Raw genomic sequence first — 27,407 nt, 5'->3', positions numbered from 1 at the left:
CTCGTGCTTAATTTTGTACACCTCTGCCATGTCTTCCCTTACTTGCCTTTTCTAAGATGAAAAGTCACAAATGTTGCAATGTTTTCTCATAGAAGAGTTAATCTGTGCCCCAGATCAGTTTTGTTGACCTTTTCTGAACTGTTTCCAGTTCTTCAGTGTCCGTTTTTAGGTGTGGCCAAATGGCAAACAGTATTCCAGGCGTAGTTACACAATTGGTTTGTGTAAGGCATGAAATACTGGCAGGTTCTTGATGCCCTGCCTAAGTATGCCTGACATGGAATTCACCTTTTTCACCGCTATTGTATGCTGTATTGAACTGTCCACCACGACCCCAAGCTCTCTTTCTTGGTCAGTCACCATTAGCACGGATCCCATCAGCATCGATGTGAAGTTGGGCCTTTTTGCCCCCACCTGCATCATTCAGTCCTTGCTTACGTTGAACTGCACTTATCATTTTGGCATCTGCCTCCCAGTTTGGAGCCAACCATTGGCAGCTCTTCACAATCCCTTTTTGGATTAGCAGCCATGAATAATTTGGTTTCACCAACCAAAGTGGCTATTTTATTGCTGATTGTTAATTCCAGGTAATTTTTAAACAAGTTGAGAAGCATTGTGCCAAATAAAGGTCCCGCTGGAATCCTGCTGTTTTCATCCCTCCTTTGGCAGTATTTACCGCTGTTCCCACTCTCTGTTCTTTACACAGTTGCTGTTCTAAAAGAGGGCCTCTCCTTTTTATTCCATGACTTCTATGTTTTCTCAGGAATCCTTGGTGAAGGACTGTTGGAGGTCTCTGCCAGCAGGCTCTGCCACATCCCTGTCCATGTGCTACTGAGGTTCTTCAAGAACTTTAGAAGGTTGCTGAGACATTCCTTATTTCTGCACAAACTATCTTGTTTCTTAAGAATGCTTTGCCCAGTACAGATGTTAAACAAGTCAGCCTGTAATTTCCTGGATCCCTTCTGAAAAATTAGTGTTGCATTGGCCATTCTCCAGTATTCTGTTACAGATCCTGATCCTAGGATATGTTGCATATTTTTCTTAAATGATCTGCAGTCTCTTGTGTTTCTGCTTGGCTTTCTCCTCTCAGTATCTGCAAAGCAGCAGGAGCTGCAAACAGCAACTAGGCTGCTTGTAACACATCCTTGCAAGAATCCTACCATTCTTGCTAATGAAACATGAGTTGCGTGTGGTTAGGCCTGCAAGAAGACAAATCATGGTTTGTTGACCTGCTGCTTTCTCCTCTCAGCCTTCTCTTGAGCTGGAAAGACACTGTAGCATAGCAGGCAGTCCGCATGTTTGTGCCCCATGAAGCTCTTCTTTGCACTATAAGCTCTGCTCACCGGAATAACATTCCTGGTTACCAGTTGCGCTGAGGCAAGTGATAAAGTAGAAGGTGCCGAGTGGGCTTGGCTTTTTGTTATTTTGTCCTGTTGTCGAGACACTTCCCAAAAACAACTCTTGTTTGATTCAACTCTTGTCTTAGTGCTCATTGTATCTCCTGCCATTGCAGTTTGAGTGAGGAAGTTCCCCCCATGTTGCAAGCTGAGTCCTGATGTGGCCAAGGTGAGGATGAGTCCATGCTTTGATGCCTGCACCTCCAGTTTTCCGTAGGACTCCTCCCACTTGTGTATGTTTGGTTGGTGCAAGCAGTGCTCCTTTGGGTAGAGGCACACCAAGTTCTAGAGTGCTTCCAGGTCTGCGCTTCCTTTGCTAGGGAACATCCTGTATGTTTAAGGGCTGCTTCATGAAGTCCCTGTTCCCACATTGTAAAGGCACAGAAAAGTGTTTCCTTTTCTGGCAACCCCGGCAAACTTCTCTTCCCAGTGAACACCTTTTACTTTTAAAAGCTGGAATGTGGGCCCACCTGTGCCCCCAAAGCAGCTTGTCACTCCTGCTGTAGCTTTCGTCATTTCTCCTCCGCCGGTCTCCATTGCTGGTTGTCAGGTACACAAAGAATTCATAGTGGTGAAAAAATAAGCAAAATTCATTGAGGGGAAATGATTAAAAAAATCTTAGCATTCTTCATTCATTCCAGCATGCTTGTGCAGAAGTGGGTGGGAACTTACAAATGTGTATGGGACATTCTCTCTTGTGCTTTCGTCAATATTCCTGCACTCCCCAAAGTATAAACAATAAAAAATAAAAAGCTATCTTGAGTCTGAGAAAGAAATGACGGTAACAGCAGCACCATTGTGAGGAGTGGAAGGGAGTTTGTTGCTTTTGCCAGCTGACTCCCTACATTTGCAACAACCAAAAGAATGACTGTCCTGCAAGGATCGTTCCGAACCTCCTCAACAAGTCCCACAAGCCACAGATTCTCCGTGTGATTTGATTGAGCAGAGGTAACCACGAGAGGACACAGTTCTCTCCGCAGCTGCCCTTGATACAAATTCTCAGTGGCTTAACGTGACATGGGAACCCAGTCAGCCAGGGCTCCAGACGAACAGTGGAGAAATTGTTAGTGGTGTTGATCAGCTTGATGGTGCGTTGGCCCTTCTCCAGCAGCTCATGCTGCGGAAGCAGTAGTTCAGGACGAACCATTCTGAATCACTGGTGGGCCGCAGAGGAGTGGGTGGTCTCCTTGACTGCGACTCAGTATTAACTAGCACCAAGATTTCAGAGTGAACTGCTTAAGCAGCTGGAGGTGGTCTCTGGCTCTGCATGCATGGATTGCAGGTACCTAAAAATTCTGTTGGACTTGGTTTAGTTGCATGCTGCCCCATACTGTGCTTCTGGAGTTACTGTACTCCCACCTGGTCTGAAGAACCTGATAGTCCGGCCAGTGGTAGTGGCACTGTGGTGGGATGCATTCGTTTGTTGGTTGCAAGGCCTTGGTGCCTTCTGGTAGACTGAGCAGGATTAATCCTGCTGATTCCTTGCTTCTCTGGCATCTGTATCCTGCTTCCAAGATTCGACCTAGTAGTTGCATTATCTGTACAAGAGAAACAATGCCCATTTGCCTGAAAAGGATGTCGTTTTTCTCTCGATCCCTGAAATGCTATGAATGCTAGCTTCCACCGTTTTTCTTGAGGAAATCCACCTTCTATATTAGGCATATTCTGGAGAATTCTTTATGGGGATACCTTGAGACCTTTGTAAACCGTTCTATGTTAGCTCTGAAGTGTCTGTCTCTTGGATAGAATTGCTTATCCATAGTTCACAAAACCTCTAAACCTGGATGAGTAAGAAGTGGCAGAGGGTGAAGAAAACTAACGCAATTAAAAAGGTTAGTTATGTGGGGTATTGCCTGCTTTTGGAAACCTTACAGGGAAGGTGTCAACACAGCCTTCCAGAGCCTGGAGGCAGCCACCAAGAAGGCTCCCACCCATGTCCTCACTCCACCTGTGAGGGTGGTGGATCCATGAGAAGGTCTTGGAGCTCATTTGGGAGGATATGGTCTTTCAGGTACCCTGAAATGATGTAATAATTAAAGTAATTCAAGTTGGGAAAGAACAATAAATAAACACAGGTGTTTATCCTCTGCAGCATGGGGTTCCCACGTTAATAAGTGCAGTGAACCCCTCGGCGTGCAAGTTGACATGGTCATGGAAGTCAGTGAGCTTTAACATTTCCTGAAATTACTCCAGATGTGTCCCCTAATTGCTTTCACTTTCCGCCCCACTGAGTTCACGAGAGCATTCACAAGGCCCAAATACACCCAGTACCTTACATGTGGAGTTATATGTGTTTTTTCATCAATGAATTCTGGAAGCCCTGCTGTGATTTTCCCCAGAGACACTGTGTTCTCCTACTAGCCTGACTGAAACCTTTTGTTTCTGTCACAAGTATCTTCTGGTAACTTTTTGATGTTCTCAGAGTTGTTACCACTTGGAAACCACATTTTAAAACTCGTCATTAGAACACACCACAAAGAAGCAACGATAATACTTCAATACTAGAGAGTTAGAGGGCTTTCCTTGTGTAATGGCAGCAGCCATCATTTCTGAGACTGGTCCACTGTGCGCTCAGTGCCGTGCGCTTCTCTCGGGCTCGTGAGAACCCCCCTGTTCTGTGGCATGTTCCGGTGTGACTAGAACACTTCGGGTTCCCTCCAGTTGAAGCCTCAGTAGCTGCTTGGCTTTGGAGTACGGTGCTTCAACGACATTCTTCTGCTGTACTTTCGCTGAAGGTGGCAAACAACCATTTGTCCACAATTTCTCATACTTGTGAGCAGGAGAAGGAATAATTCAGCAGCATCCTTTAACTGATTTACTGACTGAACATAGTACAAGATAGAATTATCTTTCCTCATAGTTTTTTTTTTTTTACATTTCCTTGCTGTCAGCTGTAATAAGGCCTCTGAGAGCAGGAAAAAGAAAGCTATACCAAGTACCCCCAGAGAAATCTGCCCATTGCTGTGCCGTGGGATGTTGGTGCAGATAATGTCTAATGCAAGAAGTTTGTTCAACTCTCCATCTTCCAAAAGGTGAATTTAATCTGATGGAAGGAAGCGTTTTTGATTTACCCTCCTAACAATTTGCATTGTGAACATTTTCTTACCATTGGGTGTTTCTTCTAAAATGCCATTAGTGCCGGCTGCAAAATGGACCAAAGAGTCTTTTATATACTCCGTGGGTGGTATTAGCTTTTTCCCATTTTCCCCTGAATGAATTCATTATATTGGCTAGCAATATATTTGATACTGTAAACATTGTCCTAGGAAATCCCATCTGTTAACTGAGTGAAGGCTTCAATGTGCAAAGGAAAGAATTTTGTGGACTGGCTTGGCACGAGTTTCCTACCAAAGCAGCAAACTGCTACTCTTCATTTCTCTGACACATGGTATGATTCTGTGCCTCTGTAGCAACTATATATTCCGCATCAGTGCAACGTTGTAAAATCTAATTTGCTTGCACTATTTTTGAATTGTATGAGCTGACTGAATGACATTTGAGTGAATTTTCTTGTTTTATGTGTCTTCTTACAAAAGATCGCAGTTCACTTTGGGAACTGAGAATCATAGTAGACATTTGGATTCGGCGTTTGCAATAACTCTAACAGTTGGACATTCCAGGGTTTTACATGATTTTTTTCTGTTTCAGTTAACCTTTCAATGTGGCCTTTCTGTATAAATTAACCGTAACATTTTATGCCAAAATATTTATAGATAATCTGCATTACACTGCAGAAATGTTTGTGCCAGATGTTTCAATTTATTTGTTGCTAAATTCTTTGTCAACAGAAAGCAGAAGCTTAATGTTTTTCACGAAACTCCATTAATTTGTGAAGCCCAGAAGTAGTTCTTTAAAATATTCCCTTTTCTGGCCTTCAGTGCCACCTATTAAACCAGCTGGTTCTTCCTTCATGTTTCTTTGCTGGCTCCATGATCATCCACTGTTCACACAGAGCTTTTCATATCTAGTAAGAAAAAACAAAATTTATATAAAATATTTTCTGGAAGATGGTAAATTGCTACCTTTCTATGCTCTGTATCTGGACATCCCCTTTATTATACTTCAGTGTTCGTGACAGCAGATCTAATGGTAGTACGTGGACAAATAAGGCTGCCATTTTGTGATGTTTTCACGGGTGTATGAACCCAACTCAAAATGGGCACTTAAGACAGTTTTTTAAAAAATAATGCTTGCCACTTGTAGCAAAGATTTGTCTACTGGGTTACACAGTTTGATGTTGCTCTCCCCCCAGCCTCATGCTGAGAAGAGAACCAAGAAACGGAAAGCTGTTGACACATGAATTAAGTTTTCCAGCCTGAAGAACTGTGCACACCACACAGCTTGTTGGGGCACCCTCAATTTTGCTGTCACTAATTCTTCCATTCCGCATCTGGACATACAAGTATTTCAGTGACCTACATGTATTCTCCCACGTACTTCCTAGGGACAGGTACCTGAAAAAAAGATAAATTATAATGCTGAGATCTGGCGCACCTGTTCCCTTGGTCTGTGGGTTGTCGTGAACAAAGCAGGTAGGCGTGAGGACAGCAGTGGCAGCTGCTCAGCCGTTTTTCCTGTGGAGCTAAATGCTCCAGAGATGCCCAGTCACAGGCAGTGGATGTCCTTCATGAGTGAACTGGGCACTGTGGGTGACTGGGAGAGGGGTGGCTCAGAGCTGAACTTGGGGCTCGGGACACAGTCCTCTCCTGCAAGCCCTCACACCTGCAGCACAACCATTGCTTCTCAAGAGGGTAAATCAAAAACTCTTCCGCAAGATCGCCTGTGCTTTGGCTAGGGAGGCTGCGTTTCCTCCTAGCGAGAGTGTCTTGGAAGGGCTGGGGAGGCTGGCATCAGGGCGCCTTGTGCCTTGGCTGCTCTGATCTCCCCAGCTGATCTCGCTTCCTCCCAGTGCTCATTTTCCTGACCTCAGAGAGCACAGAGAAGTCTTTTGTACCACTTGGGAGGGGCAGCAAGAACTGGCAGTTTTGCTTATTCCTGCTTCTTCTTCTTCATCATCATTGCAATGCATTAAAGTTTTTCCTGTGACTGCCTCAGTAAATACTGTAGGTTGTTGTGATATGTGACCCTGAAACTGTCAGGTTTGTCCGGTATTTTCATTTGGTATCCATTCATTGCTGCTAATGAACTAATGGTATGGGAAACTGGAGCACACAAGTCCCTGCCATTCCTTTTCCATCCCAGTGATTCTCCTTAAGAGGGGTTCCCCCAATTTTGCTGTGCAAGCTGCACTCTCCTCTTAACCCAAGGGAGCTCCCTTGTTCAGGCGGCCTCCTTAAGCCATTATTTCTTCCCTGGAAGAACTAAATTGCTGTTGTGCGAGAGACACGCTCACTAGCACTCTAGCACTCTTGAGGCAGAAGAAAATCGAGCAAGGCAGGAGCACCTTGTTGGATTCTGGTCTTTTGGGAGAGTTTCCCACACCGCTTCAGTGCAAAACAGGCACGCCGGAGCAGCAGTAGACCGCTTGCCTCCATCCTCTCTAATGGCCGAGGTAGGAAAGCAGCAGTTTGGGTGTTCAGCTCCCTACTAGGTCACTGCAGGAACGACACAGGCTGTGCTTCGCCTGCAAGGACACGGGGCGTGAGGAGTGGATGCTCAAGCGGCAGTCCACCGATGGAGCGTTCTGTGGTGGTGTCCGGCACACCTGCTCAAGCCCCAAGTGTGCCCACAGCTCCAGCTGTGTTTGGGGCCCATGCTGTGGGGGGGCCTCCCTCAGAGGGCATCTGTGTGCGTGCTCAGCTGAGGGGGAGACCCTGCGTGGGGCTTGCTAGACTGCATCATTCCCCAATTCACTGTGATGTGGTTGGCGGGCCTCGAGGCTGGGCAAAGAGGACATGCGGGCATTTCTCCTTACAAGCCTCACACACACACAGATGTCGATATGGGGGTCCTGTGCAGTTTTGCAGAGTTCGTAAATATTTTGTGAGTAGAGAAGGAATGGGCCAGTTGCATGTTTGATTGTCAAGATGGTGACATTTCAGGAAAGGGGGGCAGCCATGTGCTTCCAGCAGGGTTTCTGTTCCAGGGTATCACCTGGCCAGGGTAGGATATTTCGGGGTGCTTAAATTTCTTAGTTGTAAATGATGCTCGCTCTGTAAGTTTTCAGTGTGGATTTTATCCCAGGGATGCATTATGTCTCACGGGGAGCTGTTCTGTTGTGTCATGTAAACCGTCCTTTCTAATGCTAGCTGGCTTGTTAGTGTCTTATCAGCAGGGCGTGACAAATCTAGCTGTACAAAAACAAAGGTGTGAGTATGCACATAAATGTGAAAGAAAAACTATATGTCCACTTACTCACTTAGAGGAGCAGTTTCCTTCAGGTGCTTGTCAACTTTTCTCTGGTTTCAGGTGTCATGCCTGCTCAGTGGGGGTCTTGCTTGCTGCTGTGTCTCATAGCTGGCCAAGAATCAAGATAAAAAGCTCTTCTGCTAAGTAAACTTGGCTTTCTTGTTTCCCCACCACCCAAAATACTCTGGGTTTCCTATGAAATGGTCCTTTTTGTTCCTTTTCTCCCTTCTCTTCCTATTTAAAGTGTTCTACTGATCTTTGTTGTTATGGTTTCCCTTCTCCCTTCCTCTCTAGCTCTTAAAACAGCCCTTGGGAAATCCCAAGCTAATTATTTTAACTTCAGGAAATGTTTGGTTCTTAGTTGCGATACTGTGCATAGATCTGCCAGCTCAGCATCAAATTTTATTACTCAGAAGGTAGGGATTCGGCCTGGGTAAATTTACGGCCATGTGTTCTACAAGAGTTGATATAATGGGAGCAATATAAACACAAGCACTAGTCAAAATAGATCTTTGAGTATTAATGCTTATGTTTCTTTCTTTTGTTTTAATGCAGCAGCATAAAAGTGGAACTCTATTTGGCTGAATGGATTTGAAAAGTAACCCTCTGCTGTTAACCAAAAAAAGTGTCACCCACCTCAAAATGAAGCAAGTGCCAGAGATTCTTGGAAGTCCTGCAGGGAAAGCACAGAACTGTGAACTGAATCGAGAGTGTTCTGTCTACCTATCCAAAACACATCTTTCTGCCACACTACAGGAGGAGGTCATGCCAAAATATAACGGCCATGACGCTCTCCCATATATTCCAGCGGAGAAGCTGAAAGATCTCACTTCTCGTGTGTTCAATGGAGAATCTGGAACACAAGATGCCAAGCTGCGTTTTGAATCTCAGGATATAAAGGAAGCTGAAACACCACCCAACACCACTCCTGCGAAGAATGGCTCTCCGGAGATTAAACTGAAAATCACTAAAACTTACATGAATGGAAAGCCTCTCTTTGAATCCTCCATTTGTGGTGATAATGGAATAGCTGTATCTCCAGCAGAGGACAGCGAAGAAAAACCAGCAAATAAGGAGAAGAGAAACAGAAAAAGAAGCATCAAATATGACTCCTTACTTGAGCAGGGTTTTGTTGAAGCTGCGTTAGTATCAAATACCTCTAGCACCTCTAATGAGAAGGTACTGAGTTTCTTTGTTAAGTTTCCTTTTGGGTGATTATATGTTACACTGGCTGATACTATATTTTAATATATTTCAGCATGTTCTTTCAGACACCATCCTTTGATCAGATGGCAGCTCCTAACAATTCTCAGTTTCTTAACCTGTTAATAAGCCTAGCAATTAATGCTGAAGAGGGTGGGCATCCGTGCCTCGCTTCAGTCACTTTCTCCTTTCCCTTCTCGTAAGTTCCCTGCCTCCTGCCCTAACCTGTTTGTTCCCACCCCAGGACTGCTTTCCTCTGACAGATTTCCCACTGCTTTGCATGCCACCTCCCTGCTGCTGCCATGCCTTTCCCAGGGAGTCAGCCATAGGAGAAACCAGTAGTTTTACACTGTTCTGTCATACCGATGTTACTTTTTGTTTGGGCATTGCTCATTGATCCTCAATACGTTTTATGCTGCTTACTAACCAAAGTTACCTACATGGCTTACAAAAGTTCTTGGAGTGGGAAAAAGTGACATTCCATACAGTGCGAAAAGTATGACACGAGCCGCAATGTCCCAGTGAGCCAGATGCGAAGAACCTGCACCTGGTTCTTTACTGCTGACTCTGCCTGAGCTCATTCCAAGCCTAGGAATTCGTCTTCAGTAATCAAATTTGAATTGAGTTTGCTGTCCTGTCATGCAAAACTCCCTCCTGGTTACCTCACGTTCTTCACTTCAGCAAACTAACTTAGGTTAAGTGATGCATTGTGGAGCCATGTTGCAGCAGCCTGCCTAAGCTGCAAACACACAACAGCGGGAGAATCCACGTTTTGTTTGAAATCACGGCTGTCAGTGTAATTGCAATCGATTGTAGTGAGCTCTGCTGAAGCTCCTTTCAAGTTCCTTCCCTTTCTTCCTCTTTCTGGATGCATTTGTTGCTACCATGCCAGCTTGATAACAGTTCTGGGTCTCTAGAAACAGTTCAGTTGAGAGCTGGAAGTTTAAAAAACAGCCAAAATGCATTCGGCATGTTTCTGAAATTATTGCAGTTCTCAGCAAGGGCAAAACCGTGCACGGTGCCCACGGTCAGGGAATGGACTGCTTCCGCATCGGGAAGCAGGGCTCCTGAAATGCCGAAGCAGGGCAGATTGGGGGGCACCCCCCCAAGGAGTGCCACTGCCCCATTTCCTCTTGCTTGCACGAGTCCTTCCTGTGCCTGCAGTCATTTCTGTGAGCGCAGAAGAACAAGTGGAGGTCCAACAGCAGTATAGGGCACTGTTTGCACTCCATATTTTTAAATGAATGTATTTCTATAGCACAGTTTCTTACACTGTTGTGTGTTCGCACAGTTTGGTGGATGGTGCCACCAGCTGAGGTCAGAAGCCAGTATGAGACCAACAGAGATACTGGAATGCGGTAGTCATTTGAGTAATGTTCAAGTGATTGTCTTCCGTATATACTGAACTGGACTTGATTCAGTGCAAGTTTAGTATTTTCCCTGAAATTTGTGGTGGAAGACCAAAACACATACAATCTCAGCAGTTCTTAACAAACTCTTGTTACATATATATTTTTAGTTTGTTTTGTATTTGTTGCAAGTCCAGCTGGTGCACTCATAGGTAGTGAGCCTGAAGTGTGGATCCAGACAACTTGGGGTCATTCAGAGGTTGACTGCTGAGTTAACCAAATGTGGGTTGACTGTTCAGATGTCTAGTCTCTAAATGAGTGGCTGCCAGGCCTTTTGTACCCATGAGAACATTTGTGAATTGACGAAACCCCTTGGGGGCACCATGACAAAATGCCTAATCAGCCAGTCATCACTTTGATATGGATCTTAGGTGTCCCCTCGCTAAACAAAATCTTCTGTTTTGTGCGGGTTGAACACCACTGTGTCTGATTGCCTAATTCAGCTGATAGCTATGCTACAGTGCATCAAACACTATTTTGAAACCTGTGTCTTCACAGTGGCCAGTAGTTGTTTTCCCTCCTAGTAGCTGGGTGGAGATTATTACACAGATAAATGTTGCACTGTGATACATGCTCTTGTAAATTATTTATCTTCTTAATTAACATTTACAAATAGTTGGCATGTATGGGTTCTCTGAATCTTCCCTGGACAGCTAAAGGTCTGTAATTGTAATGTGCTGTCGTATATTGGAGTAATACCATCTCCTACAGTGCATGGCAGGAGGACCTTTCAGTAACTGAAAGGGTTGCGCCTTCACATGGATATCTGTTGGGCTGTTTGGTATGGTTTTGTTGTTGAAGCCTATTCATAACAGCTACAGGTTGCTTGCATTTCATACAAACCCAAGTATGTCTGTTACAAAAAGGGAATCATTCTTAAGAATGTTGGGTGCTCACACTGGGGGTGCCTGCCCTGGACAATCCAGCAGTAGAGGTTTGCACATTATATTCTCAGCCTCTGATTGCGTGAATCAACTTGTTTTCAGGAAACGGAAGCGGTTTGTGCAAAGGGCGCATCCTAGTAAATTGTGGATTGCTTAACCCGTAATTTGCCAGCACTGCATCTCAGCTAACTTAGTGGAGACTTGACCTAGGCTTAGACTGAAAGTAGCATTTAATGGGCTGCATTTAGTCAGCCCATTTTACAAAGGATATTTAACCTCTAGTGCTTTTTAGCACTCTAGCAAATATTTAGCAATATTTGTAAACTGTCAGGCTGAAATTATTGGTTGACTATTCATCTTTTAACATTTGTCAATTTTTAAATCTGTTTGGACACCAATGGAAAGGAGAGACCGAGTCCAGGATGTAATAAATAAAGTTGTATTTCTTTGAGAGTCAAGGTTAGCTACTGGGAGTTGTTTAACCAGGATTAATTTATTGTGCCTGGGTTGGGATGTCACATGGCAGCCCCAAATTGGCTTGACCTGGAGTTGAATATGCCAAGTAGTGACCGAAAGCGCCTGGCCCACGCCACCACATCTGCTAGGTTAATCGATGCATGATCGGCTCCCATTATTTGTGAACGGGGCTTCTGCCTTCTGATTCCAATTTCCTTTTTCCTGGTGGCATCTTTACTTGTTCCGGCTGTGCTGAGCCATCTGCCAATTTTGGCCTGGGCCTGGCAGCCAGCCCAGCATCTTTATTCGTTAATATTTCGTAATAGGATGAGTGGCATTTCAGGATGTGAAAGAAAAGCTTTTCCTTCCCCTTCTCTTGAAATTCACCCTTCCCTAGGAGCTTTGTGCTTCTCGACTGTGCTGTCTGGGGCTGTTTTCAGATGGGTGGGAATCCAGGGCAGGACCTTGCCTGTGGAGGGTCAGGTGTGCTCACCACAGCGGTTGTGGGTCTGCCTCGAAGCACCGCGGATGCTGGAGGAGGAAGTGCAGTTAGCAGGGCAGGCAAAGGCTGTCCAGATGGCATGGACAAGCGCGGCGGCGCCCGCCTGGGCTTCTCCTGCTAGCACACTGGGGCTATCCAGATGAGGATGTAGCAACCTCTTGCCCTTCAGAGTGGCCGCAGATGTTGGGGTGCAGCTCTCAGCATCCAGTGCCATGGTCTCTGCTGGTTAGGACTGGTGGGAGTTGAAGTTTAACAGCTTGGCGGGGGGGGGGGCACAGATTTCACACGGGTGTCTTAAATGAGGACAAGTGCAAGCCGCACAACAGAATTACTTAATCAGCTTTGGAGTGGTTAGCCAGTGTAGTTCATTTTGGGAGAGGTGGCTTGGATGGCTTTGCCCCATGAAGCACTGTCCGTATGTGTGTGTGTGTGCTACCATGTGGGGTTGAGCTTCTTGTAGATTATTTTGATTGACGAGGATTGTCTTATTCAGTTGTGTGTAAAATCCAGTGCATCTCCAGTGATTTCGCATACGTGCCTGTTTGGATTTTTCATGTTTATAGCGTGCCTTCCACTCATGTATCTTGGGACAGCATGTGTGCAATTATTCTACTGCACCTCCACCAGGAGCCCTGCTGGGAAGATTATGCCACCCTTGGCAAAGTCCACTTAATGACCTTCATGTTTGAAGGGGGATTTCATTTCTCCCCCCCTCCCCAATCCAAGCAGGCATTGTATCTGCCCACTTTGGTTGGAATCACCAAGTTCCCATCACTATTAAAGGTAGGAAGTGTCTCATGGGAGCACCACGTGTGCCTGGACACTTGGGAAGTCTCCCTTAAAGAAGCAGGACTTCCATTGACAGGAAACATCATCAGGGTTAGAACTTACTGAGTGGGGTGTTTTTATTTCTCTCTGTCGGAGGCCACAGTTTTGAAGATTTGCAAGTATATATTCTGTCCCTTTGAACACAATGCAGACCCGAGAACCAATTCTGCCCCTTTTGGATTTATAATTGACACTTGGCCACAATCAAACCTGGCATTTGGTGTTGCTGAATTACATTATTCAGAATCTGGATGCCATGCTTTCTCTCATAGCTGTCCTATACCAAGAGCATCCAGATTTTGTAAAAGCTTAAATATGGAATTTAGCAAATGCTTTAGATTAAGCTTATGCAATTTAGGTGAATTTGCATGCTTCTGTTGGACAGTGGCACCTTGGCTCATGAACACCTCAGTTCATGACCAAATTGGGTCATGAACAAAAATTTCACAAAAAATTTGACTCGGGTGGCGAATTCTGCATTGGGTGGCAACTGCAGTCGCGGCCATCTCCCCCGCACACCCCCAAGTGGGGAGATGGCCATGATCGTGCTGGGGGTGGGGGGGAGATGGCCAGATCGCACCCATCTTTCCTGCACAAGCACAACCGTGATCTCTGCCATCTCCCCCCAGCACGATTGTGCCCGTTTCTCTCCCCCCCGAGTGCGCCCACGTTTGCATCCATCTCCCACCCCCCCCCCCAGCGCGCTGGGATGACGCGCACGTGCAGGGATGCTGGGGGGGGCGGGGAGACGGCCGCCATCTTTGTAGTTCTTTGCCACTTTGCTTCACATTTTTTCTGATTAAAAAATAGTTACAGAATGGATTATCCTTCTTTACACTGAATCTTATGGGGAAATTTAACTTGACTCACGACCAATTTGGGCCACGACCGGAGTCCTGGAATGGATTAAGTTCATGAGCTGAGGCACCGCCATAGTTTGCCATTTTGACATGAGAAAAGTTCTTCTCAGGCTGTGAGCAAGATAAATGTTTCATGAAACTTGGGCCATATTAGCTCATGGATTTCTTAAATTTCACTTGTTATAGGTGCTCTGGGCGGTTTCTGCCTAAGGCAGCTTGTGATTTGGAACAAGTTGGCGCTTCGCACTGTTTGGACACATTGGTTAGATGGCCTGATTTTTTTCCCCTGGCGGTTTCCATTTTTTCACGTATTCTGGGCTGGCCTCCTGGGTTTGGCAGGGTTTCTGCTGGCATCAACAAATGGGCCAGCATGAGATATGAAATTATGCATACTCTGTGCTGGGGGGAAAAGCTCCTGTCCATAAATAGCACCTTTATACAAATGCACTTGCAATACTGTGTCTGTATCTCAAAGATAACATTGCAAGCTGGAAGAGGTACAGAAAAGAGGTATAACCAAATAATCATGAGACTAGAACAATTGTCCCATGGGGAAAGGTTGCTGCATTTAGAACTCTTCAGGTCAGAAGAAAAAGAAGGGATATGTGACAGAAGTATGTAAAATTATTCAAGGTATTGAGAAATTTTCTCTCCCTCTCGTAATACTAGAACCATGGGTCATCTGGAGCTGAGTGATAGATAGGAGGTTCAGTCCAGATTCAAAAAAGTGCTTCATCTAGTTCATGGCTGAACGGTGGGAAGTGTAACTGCAAGCTGTGCCCAAGTTGGTGGTTCTAAAAGAGGGTTGGAGAGATTTATGGAAGGCAGCAGAGACTAGGCATGGTGGCCATACGTTGCCTCTGCAGAATGCCTTCGAAGACCAGTTTCTAGGGAACAGAAGCAGGAAGGTGCTGTTTCCTTCATTTCCTGTGGATTTTCTGAAATGAAATGAAAAAGAGAACACTCAATTAGACAGGCCTTTGGATTGTTCCAGCATAGCTCTCTGTGTCTTTGGAAACATCCTTTGCATCTTTGTCTGTTGCATAACCAATGTGTTAGGTGGTATTTAAATTTTACAGGTACATAAGTGTTGGCTCTGCTTTGATATCTAGATTTCATTTTATACTAGGCTGAGGATAGTTATTTGTCTAGAAATTATTTAAATCTCTAATTTAAATCCAATAAATGGCTTTAGAAAGCATTCTGTTCTGTTCTTCGTCGTGGTCTCTGTGCATCACACATATGGATTCTGCGCCTGCGCAGTGCCTTTGGCCGGAAGATTAACAGCTAACGGTTTTTTGGCGGGGACTCTGCTCCCCCTCCCCCCTAGCAGTATATAAGGAGCAGAGTGCCCGCCATTTTCAGTCTTTGCGACCGCCGTTCGCTGTGCCTCGTGCCGCTTCGCTCTCGCTAAGATTTATCACTTATCTCGTTCCTTGTTCGAAAATCTTGCCCTTTCTCTTACAAGTTGTATTCCTTGCTCTTGTTACTACTTCACTTATATTTCTTAACGTGCACTATTTTTTCTTCTTCTTATCGTTCCTAAAAAAAAAAAAAAATTAAAAAAAATTACTTTCCCGCTTTACTATCTTCTTCTCTTCAAATTTCTACAATGGCGCAAAGGGCGGCGTTCCGCAAATGCGGAAAATGCGGCTCGAAAATGCCTGCAGCAGATCCGCATGATCTGTGCCTCCTTTGTTTAGGGGAGGGGCACAGAACCGATAAGTGCAGCCATTGTTTGGCCTTCTCAAAACAGGCGAGGAAAAATAGAGAGAACCGCCTTCGAACACTCCTATGGGATCAGGCCCTTCTCCAATCTGACCGCCTGGTGGCTAAGTCCACTGTTGTGGCCCCACCCGAAGGCCGTCCAACTTTGGCTGAGTTGCTGCAATGCCCGGCCTCCTCCATTGCTTCGCCTTTACGCTCCTCTCAGGAAGGCGCACATGCTATGGCCAACCAGCCTGTTTCCCTGCCGAGGAAACAAAAGGAGAAAAGAAAGCACGGTGATTCAGATAAACACCCTGTGCTTAAGAGGGCCAAGAAGGACAAGACGAGCAAACCGGCTAAAAAGCCGAGGAACCCTGAGCAGGCAAAACAACGCCATTCAGACTCAGTCTCGTCTTTGATCCCGATACCGGTCTCGGAACCGACTCCCTCGGTACCGAACATCCAGGAGGCTATGAGGGTCACCCCACCGGCTTCACCACGCCGGCTGGCTGTCGAACCCGTCATGGAATCGAGGAGGGGCTCCATCTCTGATGGGGAAATAAGAGACTCTCCACCTAGAGCTCGATCAACAACCCCAATGCCGTTGGTACAGATGGATACTGATATTGCCATCTCCCCTCCAAAAAGCCGTAGGAGCCGTTCCTCGGATGCGAGATCTGACGATTGGTATCAATCCAGATACTCCTCCGCTCCGAGACGAGCAGAGTACGACTCTGCAGGCTGTTTCCCGACCAGGGAACGATCCTCGTCACCAGCCCACCGGGAGCGTTTCCATTCGACTCCCAGAGATGCCCCGAATGCCCCATCTAGAGAACGTGGCAGATCGGGGGCATCGGCTGAATCTTCCTCCAATGTGTCCCCCCCTTACTGGATGGAATCTGAAGAGTCTGAGGCTGATTCAACCTCACCGGATGCGGCAGTTACGTCACAGGGACCGGGATCACCTGATGAACCCTATATGTCATTCAACGATCTCATGGCCAGATTAGTGAGATCGCTTGATATACAAACCCACCAGCAGCCGGGACCGAGCACGGCCCGCTTTCATGATGTTGTTAGAGGCGAGCGATCCACATCCATTGCCTTGCCGCTTATTACAACTTTAAGACAGGCAATGACCCAACCATGGGACCACCCAGCTCAGCCGCAACCGACTTCACGGAAATATGAGTCCATGTATCGGGTGCGAGAGGAAGACATCCCGTTTCTCCTCCGCCACCCAAAACCAAATTCGGTTGTGGTGGAATCATCGCAGGGTCGGGAGGCCCGTGGATATACCTCGCCTAGAGATAAGGAGGGCAGAAAGGTTGATTCCCTTGCCCGTCGAGTCTACGCAGCATCGGGCCTAGGATTAAGGATCTCTAATTATGAGGCCACCCTGGCGTGTTACCAGTATTTTTTGATGCAACGCCTAGATGCCATCATAGATACGATGCCAGGAAACCAAGGTGAACTTGCAAAGACCTTTGTTAAAGAAGCGATGCAAGTCGCTGTGCAACAGCTTTCCACTGCAAGGCACCACGTAGACTCGGATTCGAGGTCGCTGGTCGGGGCCATTTCCCTCCGCAGACACGCCTGGTTGCGTAATTGCAACTTCCCTGAAGAAATGAAGCGGAGAATTGAAGAAATGCCGTTCGACGGATCCGGTCTCTTCCACGCAAGAACGGACAGTAAACTGAAGAAGAGTCACGAGTCCCGCATGACCGCTCGTCGTATGGAGCTAAAATCTTTACCTAGACGTGAGTGGTCATGGTCACGCCTGCAATACCGTTCGCAATTTCCGCTTCGGCAACAACAACAGCAACAACGTCACCAGCGCCGCAGGCAGCAACCACCCCAGTGCTTCCAACAGGGCCGCCGTAGATTCGATACGGACAGGCGACAGCGTTGGCATTATGAGCGAACCGTTCCTCTCCTCCCATCTTTACTCTTCCCCCTCTCATTTGGGGATCGACTGAAGAGTCGACTCTCCATTTGGGAGTCAATCACATCTGATGGATGGGTATTATCTATCATCCAGCACGGATATGGAATCGAATTCGATGTTGTGCCATCTCCGAGTCCTATTCGATATACTACGCCTTCTTTGGTGCTTTTACACGAGATTCAACAACTTCTCGTTAAGGGAGCTATTCGTCGCCTCTCGTTATCAGAAGGACTCCATGGATTCTATTCTAGATACTTTACGGTTCCGAAACGTGATGGAGGTCTTAGACCAATACTGGACTTGAGAGCTCTTAATAAATTCATTACACCAAAGAAGTTTCGAATGACCACGCTTCAAAGTATTCTTCCGCTGCTGGGGAGAGGGGATTGGTTCGCTTCATTAGATCTAAAGGACGCTTATTTCCATATTTCAATACACCCAAGTTATAGGCGTTTCCTACGCTTTGCGGTAGACCAGAAAGTTTATGAATTCAACGTTCTACCATTTGGATTGGCCACGGCACCAAGGGTTTTCACGAAGTGTATGGCCCCTGTGTGTGCACACCTCTGGCTGTGCGGGATTCGAATTTACCCGTACCTTGACGATTGGTTGCTTGTTGCCGATACGGAAGCTGCACTGGCGTCTGCTATTGAACTTACATGCGCTCTGTTGCACGACCTTGGACTTTGCATTAACCGACGGAAATCTTCCCTTGTCCCTACGCAGGTGATCGATTTTATCGGAGCTCGACTGGATTCGAGGTCGGCAAGAGCCTTCCTTCCTCGAGACAGACGATATGCGATCGTTCATCGCATTGCCCGAATTCGGCAAGCAAGAACAGTTTCCGCCCGATCTATTCAAAGCCTTTTGGGGCACATGTCTGCTGCCATCGCTGTGGTCCCTCATGCCAAACTACGGCTACATCCCCTTCAACTGTTATTCAACAAACTGTTTCGACCACAAATAGACCCTCCTACCAAACGAATCCGACTATCGGCTTCAGTTCTCCACTCCCTGCTATGGTGGACGGACTCAGCCAATTTAACCGTCGGCGTTCCATTTCAACCTCGGTACCCCACAGTAACCCTAGGTACCGATGCGTCACTGCTGGGATGGGGGGCCACCTGCTCCAGTCTAAGTACCCAAGGGAGATGGAGCCATCGGGACGGCAGGAATCATATCAACTTTCTGGAACTCCTTGCCGTTTTCAAAGCACTGCAAGCTTTCGAGGATCTGCTCCTCCATCAGATCGTTCAGGTGACCTCCGACAATGTGGCGACGGTCTTTTATTTAAACAAACAAGGAGGAACCCGATCCCGGAAGCTAGCATGTCTCGCCATGCAGATTTGGGACTGGTGTATACCCAGAGGTATCACTATTCTAGCAGTTCACCTTGCGGGCACCGACAACACAGAAGCCGATCTTCTGAGCAGACACATGTCACGCTCCCACGAATGGGAGTTAGACCGTCGGGTTCGAAACAGGTTATTTCACCGATGGGGTCGACCAGACATCGACCTGTTTGCCACTCAAGGGAACAGAGTGTGCAGGACCTATTGCTCCAGAGCGGGAGTGGGTCAGGACTCCCTGGGCGACGCTTTCATGATTCCATGGACAGGAGTGATTTTTTACGCTTTTCCCCCGATCCCACTTATCATGAGAGTGCTTGCAAAGATTATTCACGAAGGAGCTACAGGAATACTAATCACTCCATGGTGGCCACGACAGCCGTGGTTCCCAACTCTCCTTCAAGTTCCAGGGAGGATTTTCTTCAACTCCCTCTTCTCCCGTATCTAATCACCCAGAAGGAAGGCACAGTTCGTCACCCAGACTTGCAATCCCTGAAACTGACCGCATGGCGGATACGGTGACCCGGGGCGATGCATCGGTATCGGCACCGCCTACTATTCCGACTACGCATGCCCAGCAGAGCCTGCACCCGGATCTGCAGTATATTCTTGAATCTGCTCTACGACCATCTACCAGGAAGTCGTACGCAGCAAAATGGAAAAGATTTTCTAACTTCGCCAATGTACACTCTTTTCCAGCCTCCTCAGCCTCCGTCTCACAGATACTTCAGTTCCTTTTTGAACTGCATCAGTCTGGACTTAAACCTTCATCTATAAAGGTTTACATAGCAGCGCTCTCCCACTACAGAGGAGCTATACATGGTTTCTCCCTTTTTACTCAACCTCTAATAAAAAGATTTTTGAGAGGCTTAAATAATCTGAATCCCACTGTAAAATCCCTAATGCCTACATGGAGTCTCTCGGTGGTTCTACATGCATTAACTCGATCACCGTTCGAGCCCATGGCGACAATTGATTTACGCCTCGTTTCTTGGAAGACAGCCTTCCTCGTGGCAGTGACTTCAGCACGTAGATCCTCTGAACTATGCGCTCTTCGAGTGGATCCCCCTTTTCTAAATTTTCACAAGGAAAAGGTGGTTCTTCGCATGGATCCGTCTTTCCTGCCGAAGGTTGCTACCTCTTTCCATATGCAACAGGAAATTGTGTTACCGGCGTTTTTTCCGGTCCCATCGAATCCAATAGAAAGATCTTTACATATGCTGGACGTCCGCCGCTGCTTAGCCTTCTATAGATCCAGGACTGAATCCTTTCGGCATTCAAGTAGACTCTTTGTGAAGTATTCGGAGCGCGACAGGGGTTCTCCAGTTACCTCTCAGCGCCTTTCGAAATGGATAGTTAATACAATTGTCCTAGCTTATCAGCTCGCCAAGTTGGATTTACCGTCTACTCCAACAGGCCACTCCACAAGAGCTGTCGCTGCCTCTTCAGCCTTTGCATCGGGAGTTCCGATAGAGGACGTGTGCAAGGCGGCCATTTGGGCTACCCCGTGCACCTTTGCCAAACACTATCGGCTAGATGTCCGTGCCAGACAGGATTGCTCTTTTGGCAGAGCTGTACTTTCATCTGTCCTTCGATGATGACACCTCCCTCCTCCGGTTGGGGTAAGCTTGTTATTCTACCCATATGTGTGATGCACAGAGGCCACGACGAAGAAAAGCAGGTTGCTTACCTGTAACTGATTGGTTCTTCGAGTGGCCATCTGTGCAGTCACACAACCCACCCTCCGACCCCTCTTGGTGTCATGGGTGGTTCGATTATTTTTACTTAAATATTATAATCTCTCCTGTAGCTCGTACCGCTATTTTTACCCTTCTTGTACTAATGTGCAATGTTATAAGGAACCGAACGTCGGTCTTTCAAAGACTGAAAATGGCGGGCACTCTGCTCCTTATATACTGCTAGGGGGGAGGGGGAGCAGAGTCCCCGCCAAAAAACCGTTAGCTGTTAATCTTCCGGCCAAAGGCACTGCGCAGGCGCAGAACCCATATGTGTGACTGCACAGATGGCCACTCGAAGAACATCAGTTACAGGTAAGCAACCTGCTTTTGTGGTTAGAATCACTTGTTTGTTTTAAGTCTATATAGCAATAGTTTTATACTGGACATGAGTCTGATTTTTCTCTGCACATTTCGTAACAGGCTTTCTCTGTGTGTGTATCATTGCAATTAAAAAAAGTATATCTGCAGGCAGAGCATATTTGCTCCCCAGCCAAAAAAAAAGCTCAGAGCAAAAAAGAATTCTTTCTCCTTTTCCAAAAAAGGTTAGGGTTAGTGCATATTAATATATAATGAATATTAAAGAAAAGTATAACCACACTACTACACATATGAAAGCCAGGCAATTGGTAACAAATAATCACAAAACAAAGTTCTTTCCATGGTTCAAGTAAATACGGGGAAAGAAAATGGCTGAAGTTAGTGGCAGAGCGCATGACCTCCATGGTAGCTTTTTCATCAAAGTTTGGAATGCCCAGAGCAAACAGGGAGTCCTTCACTGGCTGCGGTGATCACAAGCAGATTTGATGTTAAAACATCAAACATCTGGATGATTAATCCCTTAATTAATTGCAGGGTCTTCCATTTTGTGCGCAAGAACCTTGATCGCTGAAGTACTAACCTGCTCTAAGCACTTCCACCGAAGGCTCTCTGTCTTGATTATTCCTTTCAAAGGAATAACACCATTTGGGTACTTGTGACTGGTTGAAAACAAGTTTTTGACTTCTGTACCAAAAAAGGAGAAGGCTCAGCAGAAGAAAATAGCCACAGAGTCTTTTCCTTGTAAGCTTCCAGTACCACAGCGCTATCAGCCGTCATGGGGGGGAGGCAGTTGGCTGTAGGCTAAATTTTGTTAGACACACTAGCAGCAACCTACAGACTGGGTATGCCTTGCAACTCAGGGATCATCACAAGGATCGATAACTGGATCTCTCCATGTTCTCAGAACTCTGAAAAGTACCAAACAGATCTAGTATTCATCAGCATAGCCCATAAGTGTCCAAAAAAAAAAAAGCCTCTGAAGGTAGTGCCTATATTCTAGAAAGGAAACCCAAACCCATCGGCTGGTTAGAGTTGAAAGCCATCCAATTTGTGGCTTTCAGTTTGTACTGAGAGCCCTCAAAGCCTTCATGTATCAGAAACTGACTACAAAGGTGAGAGATTTGGATTCTGGGACCACAAACTACACTCTTTGGAAGACGGATTGCTGGTGATGGGAAGGCTGCACCTCACCATAGCTGGGAAGAATGTATTTAGCCACAGCGTGAAGAATTCCGTCAGGCGGGCTTATTTAAGCTGAGCCTTATCCAGGAGGAGGATACGGATTTGTAGGCAACAGTGGATGAAGGCTTACGCAGCAAGGCACAGATGAGCCCTACTCACACCCAGAACAGTCCTCTCAGTAAAGGTGGAAAGAAACCGGGCTTCAGTGGCTGCACATGCACTAATACCCAGAGTATGGGAAACAAACAGGATGAGATCGAACTCTTGCTATCTAAAGCCAACATGACTTTATAGGTATTGCTGAAACTTGGTGGGACGACTCCCATGACTGGAGATCTAGATCAGTAACCATATGGCGGGGAGGGTTCTGGGCCTGCTCTGAACTCCCACTGGAGCTCGCAGGCTGAATGTTGCAAACACCAAGGGAATAATACCCAGATGTATGCAGTTATATTTGCCGGTCTGTTGCTAGCCAAAAGCTTTAGGAAGGGCAGTTTGTAAGCTCTTGCTGTACTGGAGCTGTAGGACTCTTCCCAGGGACCCAGGAAGGCCTTCATGGAGGAGGTGGAAGCCGCCCCCCTTCTTTCCTAGCTTCCTCTGGAATATTGCTCAAACCAGTGCATACTCAGGAGGTGTCAGTCACACACAATGTATGCTCTTGGCCTCTCTGTAGGAACGAGTCCAGCTGTTTCGTTCTTCTCTCAGGGCATCTGTCCTCGGTTCCATAAGAGCTAGGAACCTGCTTTTGCAAAAGAATGCAGTCTCGAGTCATGCACGTATTTATAGGCATGCCAGCACGGGACTCTGTTTATGTGCATTGAAATGCCATTCGCTTCTTGGTATAGTTTCAGCACTGTGTGTTTAATCAGTCCATTGGCCAGATTAGTCATGTCTCCATACTGCTCATCAGTAGCGCACTAAAGACTTTATGTGAGCAGAAAAGTCAGAATTGCAGTGAACCAGGCAGAGAGTGTGGTGGTGGTGAAGAGTGTGCGACTCCGGCAACCTGGTTTCTGGTCCCCGCTCAGCCATGGAGGCCGCTGGGTGACTTTGGGCCAGTCACAGACTCTCAGCCCAGCCTACCTCACAGGGTTGTTGCTGCGGGAGATAAGATTGAGAGCAGGAGGAAGAGTAGTATGTAAGCCACTCTGTGTTCTTTGTAAGAAAAAGGGTGGGAGATAAATCCAATAAATAGTTTACCACATTTGTTCTAAGGTAAAAATAATGGTTATTTAAATTGCCAGAGTTTGTAAATGTCTGTCTTTTATCTTCTTTTTTAAAGATTCCTGGTAAAGAAGATTCTTCTTTACTTACTGGAAAAGATGAGAAAGTTCATGTATTGAAGTACAACCTAGGAGACTTGGTTTGGTCCAAAGTGTCCGGCTATCCATGGTGGCCCTGCATGATTTCGACTGACCCTCTTCTTCATAGCTTCACAAAATTGAACGGTACGCTCCTTTTCCATACTTTCACATTTGCAGTTACTGCTTTATTGGACCCAGAGAATAGCTTAATTTCCTTGTCTGCTGAAGGGAGCAAGGAGGTGGAGTAGATAACATACATGGAAATTGATCTGGTGAGCCTGGATAAAGGTTGCCTTGTTCACAGCTGCCAGGACGCAGTTTTCTAGCTAAAACTGAAAAATGCGGGTAAAGAAGAAAACAGTTGTGAAAAGAGGCGCCCCATAGAGCAGAGGAACAAAATGACCCACTCAGCAATGCAATGCAACCCCCTTGATTTTGAGTGCTGAACTGATAGTTCGTGATGCTGCCCCTCCTCTCCTCTATGTTGCTCTGCATCTCTACCTGCTCTAGAAAGGGGAAGTCCTGTTGCCCCCCCACCTCTTTTTGCAGCTTCTCTTTGGAGCGCCTCCTGCTGTGGTTCCCTGGCAAATAGATACATTTCCCTTCCATTTAATTTTCAGCCAGGTTTGTCCAAAAGTTTGTTGTTTACTTCCCATCTGTTAAACGTGTATCTCTTTCTGCCCTTCTGTCAGTGTTAAATCTTCATATTAGGGATAAAAGATACAATATTAAAACAATACTGTATCACTTCTATCGAACTTGGGACCTTTTTTATGATTGGTTGGAGAAACGGGACTTGGCTTAGAGTTAAAGATGTTTTTAAATTTTTATAAATTGATTTGAATATGACTATAGAATGTTAAAAAGATATGTAGTAGGGGCTGACCCAGTACGTCTGATGTATTTGATGATTGGTGTTTTTAGTTTAAAATCTTAATAAAATCTTTATTAAAAAAAACAATACTGTATCAAATTATAGCTTGGAAAAGCAATGGCTGGGAGGTGTCAGGCATGATTCTTGGACATATTATTGAATCTGCTTCTGTGTAGGTGCATGTTGCTATCTCTGGGTAAGCCATAAATTATGAAAATGTGCCTTCTGTAATTTTCAGGCCAAAAGAAGAGTTTTCGGCAGTATCATGTTCAGTTCTTTGGAGATGCCCCCGAGCGCGCTTGGGTGTTTGAGAAGAGTCTTGTACCATTCAAAGGGGAAGAACAGTTTGAGCAATTATGCCAAGAAAGTGCAAAGAATTCCCTTACCAAAGCGGAGAAAATAAAGGTAAGAATTGTTCCAATGTATCTTTGTTTCCACAATACCTGCCTGAATATTCCCAGGATGCACTATAGATTGTTCAGGACTTAGGAATGTCATCAATTACTGCATTAACTGTGCCACATTTCCTTGCAAATCATTGTTCCCTGCCCAAATTAACATTCTTTGCTAATAGCATTTTCCCACACATTTATTTTTCTATATTCATTGGAATACATGAATAGAGGGGGCTGCTGATCTTTAGAATATATAAGATTTTCCTTCCCCTTCCTGGTCTTACTTAACTATTTCATGTTGTTTCTCCACAGATGTTAAAACCTGTTTCAGGAAAACTACGCCCCCAGTGGGAAATGGGTGTCAAGCAAGCAAAGGATGCGTTTTCCTTGAGAGGAGAAGAACGGAAAGCCAAATATACCTTCATTTATGTTCGGGGCAGGCCTCTTCTTAACCCTCAAGTGGCAAAGGAAGCAGGTCTTGTTGTTAAATCTTTGGAGGAAATGGATAAAATTTACACGGATGAAGACATTTCTCAGACTTTGAAATCAAGGAAAGAATATGATATTCCTGCCAAAAGGAGGAGGAGAACAAAATTGCTTGCAACAGAAGAATCTCCAGAAAGCATCCAGCCTGTTAAGAATACCACCCCCGAAAAAGTCCTTGAAGACAGGGAGACCAAAAGAGGCACAGTCTCTCCTGTCGGTAGGAAAAGGGCTGTTGCACACACGCCACGAAACCGAAAGGGAGACGCCGTTTCCCAGTTCTTGGTCTTTTGTCAGAAGCACAGAGATGAGGTTTGTGCCTTCAGAATTTATATTACAAAGTTCAATTCCCTTGTTGTTTATTTGTTAGATTTCTATCCCGCCCTCAGCCAGAATGGCTCTATTTGTTGTATCAATCTGTCTTTCTTCTGGTAGTGCCCAAAATATGCCACATATTCTCCCGAGTGCCTGCCCTTCTCCTGCATGTGCACTTGCACTCAAGTACTCACCTGTGCCTGCGTGCACACCTGTGCCACTTTTCCTTCCATGGGCCTCAGACATCACATACCAGATTATCTTGCATTGCCCTGGCAGTAAATCTGGGGTTGTCTGAGCAGAGGAGGAGTGACTTGCCCTGGCTTTACGGGATTTGAAGTCACCACTCCATCCTGAATCCTAATGTCCTAATATCCCAACCCTGAATCTTGCTCCCAAGAGCTGCACCATGTGCCTGGCCAGACGTTTCATGACACTTCCACCCCTCCTGCTGTGCTCAAAGCACCGTTTGGAAAGGGTCTGATCCAAGTGGCTTTTCTTATGTTCTTAAGAATGCATGTTGGTTAATGGTCCCCCCCACCCCGTCCCCCGGTGGAAATGTTCTGTTCACGGGAGAACATAGGGGTGATGGGGTCATTGCAGGGATAAAAGACAAAGAGTAGCCAATTATGTGAAGGGATACAGTCTGGAAAGCCGAGTTCCTGTGTGAGTGATCGAAAGCGGAGTGTTGGCCTCTCAAACCGGGGACTGCTCCACTCTGACCTCTAGTCTGTGAGCTTCTCTGTAGCCCTAAAAACCTGAGACTGCAGTGGTCAGCCCTCACTGTATGCTTGCAAGCAGTCTCTTCCATCAGCTGTGCCTGCACAGTGGTGCTTTTCCTTTTCCTTTCTAAGCCTGGTTCAATTTAACTAGCTTTGTTTACGTACGGCTCTGTGCTTGGGCAAGGCTGCAGGGCCTCTGGTTTCTTGCTAGGGTTCCTCTCTGGAATTCAGTTCCTTCCTGGGATTTGCACTCTGGCTGTGCCTTTGTCCTGGCTTCAGTGAGAAATGTGAGACTTTGGAATGAGTACATTGGGTAATCAGCATAGATAATAACTATACGAGGAGATCTGTACATAGCATGTACTTTCTCCAAACTCAGTTGCTTACCTTGCTTTTGGGCTGACGCTTTGTCACTGGGGCTCCTCTTCCTCACAACTCAGGGAAGACTGGAATCCAAAATCTTAGCTCCAGTCCAGCAACCTTTAATCACGAAATGGCACATCCATCAAGGTCATTTTGTCTAGAGCACAAATGAAATGATCACGAAAATGAAGTTTACCTTTGAAACCAAGCTACAGTGTCTGAATGTTTCCCACCATCACTATTATCTGTCCACTGAGGAGTCTTGCTGTTTCATGGATGGTCTTGCAATTTAAATCATGAGTATTCAGGGCCTGGAGGAAAATAATTTTTATTATTTGTGGTCTCTGTGCATCACACACATGGGCATTGTGCTGGCGTGGATGGAGCTTGCTGTCGGGAAGATTCTACAGCCTAGCGTTCAGTTGGGCAGGAGCCACGCTCCTTCCTGTCCTGCGTTTATGCAGGAAGGGCGCTCGCCCATTCCCTCAGTTCCTTTTCAGCCACCACTGTACCTGGATTGGGAGTGCTTCTGTCCTCAAACCTGATCTTTGACCTTACCACTTTTTCTTACCTCTACATACTTAACCACCTGCATACCTGTTTCCCATCAAGAACCTGCCCTTTTCAGTCTTTCCCTTAAAATAATCTCTATAGAAGTATACATTTCTCTCCACTTTTCTCTTTACTCATTGTATTCCTTCTCAAACCACTCTATCTGTATTTCTTGCTCCTTCCCCATCCACCATGGTGGCCTCAATGACGACATTTTGAAAATGTGTACACTGTGATAGCAGCCTCCCCCATGGATAGGCGTTGCCTTTGCCTTCTCTGCCCGGGCAACGAACGCGTTGTCAAGGACTGCC

General features: G+C 46.1%; 1 protein-coding gene across 4 annotated transcripts in view; it reads left to right on the top strand.

Moving 5' to 3' along the window:
- The first annotated feature begins 3,028 nt into the window (after nt 1-3,028).
- Nucleotides 3,029-27,407, top strand: part of NSD2 (nuclear receptor binding SET domain protein 2) — a 59,035-nt gene continuing 34,656 nt past the window's right edge. Inside the window, exons 1-5 of one of the 4 annotated variants that reach the window (XM_044448274.1) lie at nt 3,029-3,226; nt 8,259-8,882; nt 23,371-23,536; nt 24,505-24,671; nt 24,974-25,456. In XM_044448274.1, coding sequence (XP_044304209.1) covers nt 8,289-8,882; nt 23,371-23,536; nt 24,505-24,671; nt 24,974-25,456 — 1,410 coding nt within the window. In that variant the 5' untranslated portion in view covers nt 3,029-3,226; nt 8,259-8,288. Of the gene's footprint in view, nt 3,227-4,357; nt 4,427-7,667; nt 8,883-23,370; nt 23,537-24,504; nt 24,672-24,973; nt 25,457-27,407 lie in introns of those variants that run through there. The other 3 variants (XM_044448275.1, XM_044448276.1, XM_044448277.1) reach the window with 3 other exon arrangements.

The sequence above is a fragment of the Varanus komodoensis genome, unplaced genomic scaffold (genome assembly GCF_004798865.1).
Source record: "Varanus komodoensis strain SLA01 unplaced genomic scaffold, ASM479886v1 scaffold54, whole genome shotgun sequence".
NCBI lineage: Eukaryota > Metazoa > Chordata > Lepidosauria > Squamata > Varanidae > Varanus > Varanus komodoensis.
Note: the sequence above shows the minus strand (reverse complement) of the source record. Positions and strands in the feature narration are given on the sequence as shown.